Source organism: Drosophila obscura, unplaced genomic scaffold (assembly GCF_018151105.1).
Source record: "Drosophila obscura isolate BZ-5 IFL unplaced genomic scaffold, ASM1815110v1 contig_181, whole genome shotgun sequence".
NCBI lineage: Eukaryota > Metazoa > Arthropoda > Insecta > Diptera > Drosophilidae > Drosophila > Drosophila obscura.
Genome location: NW_024542769.1, coordinates 546,885 through 553,608, shown reverse-complemented (window position 1 = coordinate 553,608; position 6,724 = coordinate 546,885). Strand labels below are relative to the sequence as shown.

General features: G+C 43.4%; 4 protein-coding genes across 5 annotated transcripts; 3 read left to right on the top strand and 1 right to left on the bottom strand.

Moving 5' to 3' along the window:
* The first annotated feature begins 795 nt into the window (after nucleotides 1-795).
* LOC111071480 (ninjurin-2) lies at nucleotides 796-3,159 on the top strand. Of its 2 annotated transcripts, none has more exons than XM_022362860.2 (4): nucleotides 796-1,133; nucleotides 2,029-2,089; nucleotides 2,358-2,716; nucleotides 2,798-3,159. In XM_022362860.2, exons 1-4 carry the CDS (start codon nucleotides 1,056-1,058, stop codon nucleotides 2,981-2,983), a joined length of 684 nt encoding a protein of 227 aa, XP_022218552.2. In that variant the 5' UTR covers nucleotides 796-1,055; the 3' UTR covers nucleotides 2,984-3,159. The 2 variants fall into 2 exon arrangements, with proteins under 2 accessions (XP_022218552.2, XP_022218551.2); XM_022362859.2 differs by having other exon boundaries at nucleotides 797-1,133; nucleotides 2,313-2,716.
* A 122-nt stretch (nucleotides 3,160-3,281) lies between these two features.
* LOC111071482 (NADH dehydrogenase [ubiquinone] 1 alpha subcomplex subunit 5) lies at nucleotides 3,282-4,080 on the top strand. Its single transcript, XM_022362862.2, has 3 exons — nucleotides 3,282-3,393; nucleotides 3,511-3,672; nucleotides 3,735-4,080. Exons 1-3 carry the CDS (start codon nucleotides 3,373-3,375, stop codon nucleotides 3,924-3,926), a joined length of 375 nt encoding a protein of 124 aa, XP_022218554.1. The 5' UTR covers nucleotides 3,282-3,372; the 3' UTR covers nucleotides 3,927-4,080.
* Nucleotides 4,081-4,122: 42 nt separating this feature from the next.
* LOC111071484 lies at nucleotides 4,123-4,753 on the top strand. The gene is made up of 2 exons (XM_022362864.2): nucleotides 4,123-4,390; nucleotides 4,495-4,753. Exons 1-2 carry the CDS (start codon nucleotides 4,150-4,152, stop codon nucleotides 4,539-4,541), a joined length of 288 nt encoding a protein of 95 aa, XP_022218556.2. The 5' UTR covers nucleotides 4,123-4,149; the 3' UTR covers nucleotides 4,542-4,753.
* LOC111071481 (guanylate kinase) lies at nucleotides 4,724-5,747 on the bottom strand. The gene has a single exon (XM_022362861.2). The coding sequence runs from the start codon at nucleotides 5,631-5,633 to the stop codon at nucleotides 4,968-4,970; it is 666 nt and encodes a 221-aa protein (XP_022218553.1). The 5' UTR covers nucleotides 5,634-5,747; the 3' UTR covers nucleotides 4,724-4,967.
* Between the last annotated feature and the right edge of the window lie 977 nt (nucleotides 5,748-6,724).

Genomic DNA, 6,724 nt, shown 5'->3' with positions numbered 1-6,724 from the left:
GGTTATTGATCCACAGCTTCACATGCTATAAATATGCTGGGTGTATAAACATGAAGAGAGGAGAGGTGTGTTTGTATTCTTCTACCATTCTTGATCTTGATCGCAACCGGTTTTCAAGAACAGCACACGAACAACAGCCAGCCTCAGTTTGAGGCCTGTTTCGCTGCGAAAGTCCTCAAACTTGGCAATAAACTTTCTACTTGTCCCCCGCCATATGACTAATTTGTCAACGGGGGTGCGAAAGAACTGAAAATATTCCCTGTGACATTTTCCTTCTAGCTTAATTGGGCGTTTTCCAAGAACCCACGTACATTTCAAACAGTGGGAAAAAAATTAATCTATACTAGTTCTAGGTTATCGAGCTGAATGCACTGACGTATGGACGGACATATGTATGTATGTATGTATGTACGAGTTTTGAATGCATTTTTAATGCGAACGAGGAAATGGCGTGCCATAGTACGGAAACATGTAATCAAAAGAGAGCGAGCCATAGAGAGAGAAAGCCTTCAGAGAAAGGAGACAGAGAGACAGAGAGAACGCGCTCCAAACAGCTTTGTCATGCATCCGAGAGAAGTTTTTTTTACTCCATTTACCAGCTCCACACATGGATAGCCCCTTACAGCAACAGAAACTTGTTGTAACTTTAGAGTCGACTGAGAACGTGAAATACCCAGGGCTGATTGTTTGGGAAAACGCCGACGATGAGTTGTGGCGCTGGCCGGCCAAACAAGTGGACCCCCATGCCCCAGACCCGAGAGCAAGTCTGGCCGCGCAATTTTTATTTCAATATACTCGTAGTCGTTCGGTCGGTTGGTCAGTTCTGCCACAAATAGCGTGCTGAGCGGTCGAAAACGCGCACGAATTTTTCAACAACTGCTGAGAAAAGAGAAGAATACTAGAGTGGAGATTCCGATTCATCTTCGAAAGATATATCGCCGCAGCATACTTTTAACGGATAAAACAGACAAAGAAATTCATTTAGACGCTCGCATTGGAATTCTCGAGTGTGTGCACTTTGCTGTTGAGTAAAATCGTTTAATTAAAGCCCAAGAATGAGTGACCTAGAGCAAGTTACACTGCAAATGGATAAGCTGCCGCTGTCCGATGATACAACGATGGGCAGAAATCAAGTGAGTTAGACAGCCATTAATCTCGGGGAAGCTAAACAAATATCTAGACCGCAAAAAGCGTATATAAATTGTGTTTGCTCTGTTGCCCAGACCTCAGACCTTTTGAAAATCGAATATGGCATAGGTAGATGATCAGCAAAGGCTGATAATTGGCATGCAAACAGAGGAGAGGAGGAGCTTCCCTGGGAGCTCTAGGCTTTAAAGTTTGTGAAAGTGACTGGCGAAGCGGAAAAAAAGCCCCCGGGCTTAGTCATTCTAATAGATCCCCTGCATCACGGTGCTCTTAAACTGATTCGAATTTGGGGAACTTGGATTTCTATATGCAATAAAAAAAGTGAAAAATATGGGGCATGTGTGGATGGAATATTTAAGGAATATTTGGTATGAAACTGAGCAATCCAAAACTGAGATTCTTTGCTATTTAGGAGCAGAATGTACGTGAGATCATTGGAGCTGGCATATTAAATATGATGCATAAAGAAAGATTTTGCACATCACATAAATTTGAATTTTAATTAAATTATTACATTAAAATTTAATATATGGTTAATGGCTCCTGCCACACCCACAAGACACCCACCACATTTGTTTGTTCTTCCAAAAGTTTATCTCCCTTTTCGTTATCTTTTTCTTTCTTTACATAAAAACAGACAAAATAAACACGTACAGTTTGTCCTTCGGGCTTATCTCCGTCCCCCACCCCGATTTATAGTGTTATAAGCATATGCATATGCATTAACATGTATTTATATAACTGATTTGTAGATTCATCAGTCGGAGAACAGAAGCTTTACTGCATAATAAAACTGCTTTGCATTTGTAAACAATGGGCATATAGAATGGGAAATTTTAATACTCGTATTCAGGAAACACTCTAAACTGTCTGTATTTATAGGAAAGCATAAACAATCACAGCAGCCAGAACGATGGACGCAACAATCGCATACCCCGAGCAGGTTTGTATTTCCACCTCCATCACTCGCCTTAATCTGTAAATGTAAATGTAAATGTCTATGTACAAAATATATATGTTTTCTGCTTGCCAATGTCTTCTGACTAATGCCGCCTTTAAACCGCAATCTATAAAATAACTTTAAATCGTTTAATGTGTAAGTAGAATTTAAAAATTTGAAACCAGATCCACATTAAAGATTTCTTTCCGCTTACCTCTTGGCACAGTACCCGAAACGGATGATGATGACGACGATCGTCCCTTTGTTAAAGATGGCAAAGGCAATCCCGGCGTAGATGATGGCCTTCTGGGAAATGGAGGTGCAGGCGGTGGCGGTGGCGGCGGCGGTGGGGTCACTGTGCTCGTGCCCAATGGCGGTAACAGAGGACGACGTCCGAGCTACATGTTTCCTGGTTACAGTGGACCCGAATTTGTGAACATCAATGGCGTGGAGACGCCCATACCCGATGTAAATGCCTACCAGCACAAGAAGACCCTGGCACAGGGCATGATGGATTTGGCACTGCTCTCGGCGAATGCCAATCAGCTGCGTTACGTGCTGGAAATGAACCAGCAGCATCCATACTTTTATCCCAGTCTTGTGTTCATCTCAGTGAGCATTTTATTCCAGGTATTTATTGCACATCATTTGCATATTTTTCGCGTATATTTTTGAGACAAAATTCTCTTTTTGGACTGTCTCACATTGCAGATCGCCGTCGGCGTTGGCCTTATTTGGAATGGCAGATACAACATAAAGGATGAGCGAGATATTTGCCGTGCAAACAAAATCAATAATTACACAGTCATCGGAATATTCATTGTTACGGTTGTCAATGTATTAATATCAGCCTTTGGCATCGTCGATCGTGCACCAGTTGCTGTGAACACCACATAGTTTGGCTCCAGATCTTTGTATAATATCTATAAGAGAAGTAGAATATATAATAGGTTAAGCACCCAAAAATTATTAGCTGAAAACTCACCGACACGACGAACAATCTTTGCTAAAATACACCAATCGCCTCATTTTGATATATATACTATAAACAAAATTGTGATAAATAAATGGAATCCCAATCCCGAACGCAACACACGTTTTGAATTTCTTAAAAGTCGCGCTCTATTTGCGAAAAGTATCGCAAAGCGAAGCGATAACTATTGTTATCGTTTCTGTACATTTTACAGCACTGCTAAAATTCGGTTGGCAGCGCCCCGTCAGCTGTTGTTGTTCGTACCAATTGTGCAGAAATTTAACAAAATTTGTCGCTTTTTAGCTCAATAAACATGGCCAGAATTATTAAAGCGGTAAGTAGTTTGAGCCGCCGTCAACTGGAACCAGTTAGACATACGGAAACTGCTGTAAAGTCAGCTGGTTCATGAAATCCTGCTGTTGTGTGCCAGTTATGTCATCGCTTCCTACAGTCCACAGGTCTGACCGGCCTGGCCGTGTCCACCAATCCACACCACACGCTGTGCGCGCTCTATAGCAAGATTCTGCGTGCAGTGGGCAAGATGCCACAGGAAGCCAGCTACCGCAAGTACACGGAACAGCTGGTCAAGCAGCGCGCCGATGCTGTGGCCAATGTAAGTTTCATTTGTGATTAACAATGTTCTGCCGTAGTTCCACTGACCATTGGTTATTACAGAACAAAGACATTGCCGCTCTGGAGAAGGCTGTCGGATGCGGTCAGGTGGAGGAGTTGATTGTGCAGGCCGAGAACGAACTGGTGCTGGCACGCAAAATGCTCGGCTGGAAGCCCTGGGAGAAGCTGACCCAGGCTGTGCCCGCCAAACAGTGGGACTGGCCACCAGCCCAGATCCTGGAGCCCAAAGTTTAGGCTGCCTCTATCCCATTATATAGTAATAATTATTCTAGTTTGGAGTGCCGCTAGCAATGACATCGTTCGAAGCCAATTGAATTGTAAACCGCAATAAATATGTTGATTGTGGATCTGTCTGATAAGCCAGCCATCCAGTGACATATTTCAACCAGAACATCTTTGAGCTTTGATTGAGAATACATCCCAATCAGCGGGTCTCGGCTCTCAGTTTGCTTTCAGCATGCGTGCACTTCACTACCTTTTGCTGCTGCTCATCGTGTTCACAGGGCTCGTGGCGGCGGCTCCCGCTCCGCGCCAGAGGCGTCAGATCGACTTGACGTTGTCGGCGGATCATGACGACAAGGATGCCGAGACGGAGCTGGCCTTGGAGGCGATAGCCGGACTCTGGAGCAGTGCCGACAGCCGCACCAAGGTCGATGGATCCGCACGGGTTGTACATCGTCACAATGCAATGCAATCTGGTACGGGTAAAACGAGCTACACGGCACGCGTCCATCTGCATCATGACTATAAAACCAATGCGTATCCCTCGTAATCCATGTACATGTCTGTGTCCTGTGCCAAGGTTCGGAGCAAGATTGGCGTTTGGGTGTGCGTGTCGTCTTCACTTAGGCTGCCCAGACGGCGCAAGCCACCTTATGGAATGACCAGTTGGCGTGCTCTCCCTCCGTTCAATGGACCATCAACTGAACTGTTCGTGGAAGACTGCTGATAACTCTTTGACCTTCCACAATGCTACCCCGGCTCCGCTTTGGCTCTGTTGTACGCGTAGACTTGTAAATAGAACGTTCGTGTGAATACAAAACCAAAAGCTGTTTGCTTTATTGATTCCGTTTTAATTGGCTCCAAGTGCCAGAGCGTGAAGCACCGCAACAACTTTCAGCTTAAAAAATACAACAACTAATTGCACAACAAAGCAGTGTGTGTGTGTGTGGGGTACACGAGGATAATAAATAAGATTGGACGCTTAAGTAGAAATGCCATGAGTAAATGTCCAGTAATATCGTTGCACCCGAGGGATAAGTCAAGTAAAGTCAATTAATTGAGGCTAATGCTGATGCCATCTTCCTCCTGCTGCTTCAGCTCCTGGACAACGAAATCGCGAAACTCCCTGTAGGCCACTTCAATGTCCACATTGTTGATGATCTTGTGGAAGTTTCCTGGCGTCAGGCCGTAGCTGATCTCCACCTCGGCGGCGTTGACTCGCTTGCGCAACGTCTCCTCAGTTTCGGAGCCACGTAGACGCAGTCGACGCTCCAGCTCTTGGATCGTTGGGGGATTGTTGAAGATCAGTATGGGATTGAGATCGGTTTTCCGAATCTGCTCCACTCCCTTCTGCTCAATGTCCAGTATGCAGACGCGTCCCTGCTTCTGGATCTCGCGTACGGCCGCCTTGCTGGTCCCATACAGATTCCCAGTGAACTCGGCCGTCTCAATGAACTCATCACTGGCGATGGCCTGCTCCATGTCGGCTCTCTCCACGAAATAATAGTGCACACCATCCTCCTCGCCCTCACGCGGCCTGCGCGTGGTGTGGGAGACGCTGAAGCCAAATGTGTTGGGGAACTCGGCAAATAAAAGTTTCAGCAGCGTGCTCTTGCCGGAACCGGAGGGGCCACAAAGTACAAGCGGGCGTGGGCCTTGCGACATTTTGCGGCTGCTGCTGCTAAGTGCGCGATTTAGAATGAACAGAAAGCTAATCATGTTGTCGTCTTTTATTGGCAGCAAAACGAAATAGGCCCAAAAAAGCTGTTTTTTTGGCTAAAATTAACAAGAAACGCGAGCCAGGGCAGAAAAACCAGGGCAATCCGGCGATCAAACGAGACTTAACCCACTTAACACCCCTATATTTAAAATGTTGAACACCCTTTGTTAAGCCGCGGAAAATAATACTGTTTGTGAAGGCTCCTTGTTGCCTCATCCTCCTCTTTACTTACAAAACATAAATGACTACCAGTATCTTTCACCTGTAATGTGTAAAATATGTTAAAGTTACATAAATTTCGTAGAAATATAATAAATACCCCCATGGTCGACAATGGGATAACGTTCTATTTTATTGATTGAAATCGTATTCCATGATTTTGATATTCAGGCTAATATTACTAGCTAGCTAAGAGGGCTAACCTCTTAGCCGTAAAAAAATAATTTTATCCGATAGCTACATCAATTTTCTACAAGATTGGCTAGTTTTCAGAACTCTTTTTTATTAGATTGTTTATATAAAAAGGTTCAAACAAAAAGGGCTAAAGCATAAGACGTAAATGTTGACTAAATGTGACGTCATTGTTGCTGGTCAACCAGGTTTCAGCTATACGTATGTACATTTGCATACCCTATTTCCTTTAATTACTGTTAAATTTGTTGTTCCAAGCTCCTTTGAAACATTAATAATGCACCTTTCTTAGATTGAGATGTTTGTTTCCTATTAATGCATATTTTTTGTGTTTTATAAATACATTACATTACCGAACAATTTCGGTATTTTTTTCGCTAAATGCCAGTGAAAACTGGCACATTCCCCAAATTTGATATTCCATTTAATTCTACAAGCTAGTTAGCCCTCTCAGCTCTAGATAAATAATTTTATCAGATAGATGAATCAATTTTCTACAATCTGTCTTATTTTAAGGACTCCCATTTGTTGGATTATCTATAAAATAAGTTTTAATCCAAAAAGCTCAACAAAAATCTTTATTTTTTACATGGTAACTACACGGTAAGTTCTGCGTACCAGTGTTGACAAATTAGCTTTTTCCCGTCAGAAATTGATTTTTTCAATGAAATAGCGAGAA

Excerpts from the sequence above, each read along its gene's own strand:
- LOC111071480 (XM_022362859.2), top strand. The coding sequence starts at position 1,056 with ATGAGTGACCTAGAGCAAGTTACACTGCAAATGGATAAGCTGCCGCTG. Across the intron at positions 1,134-2,028 it reads CAACGATGGGCAGAAATCAA|GAAAGCATAAACAATCACAG; the intron begins GTGAGTTAGACA and ends CTGTATTTATAG. Across the intron at positions 2,090-2,312 it reads CAATCGCATACCCCGAGCAG|TACCCGAAACGGATGATGAT; the intron begins GTTTGTATTTCC and ends CTCTTGGCACAG.
- LOC111071482 (XM_022362862.2), top strand. The coding sequence starts at position 3,373 with ATGGCCAGAATTATTAAAGCG. Across the intron at positions 3,394-3,510 it reads TGGCCAGAATTATTAAAGCG|TCCACAGGTCTGACCGGCCT; the intron begins GTAAGTAGTTTG and ends CGCTTCCTACAG. Across the intron at positions 3,673-3,734 it reads GCGCCGATGCTGTGGCCAAT|AACAAAGACATTGCCGCTCT; the intron begins GTAAGTTTCATT and ends TGGTTATTACAG.
- LOC111071484 (XM_022362864.2), top strand. The coding sequence starts at position 4,150 with ATGCGTGCACTTCACTACCTTTTGCTGCTGCTCATCGTGTTCACAGGG. Across the intron at positions 4,391-4,494 it reads TCACAATGCAATGCAATCTG|GTTCGGAGCAAGATTGGCGT; the intron begins GTACGGGTAAAA and ends TCCTGTGCCAAG.
- LOC111071481 (XM_022362861.2), bottom strand. The coding sequence starts at position 5,633 with ATGATTAGCTTTCTGTTCATTCTAAATCGCGCACTTAGCAGCAGCAGC.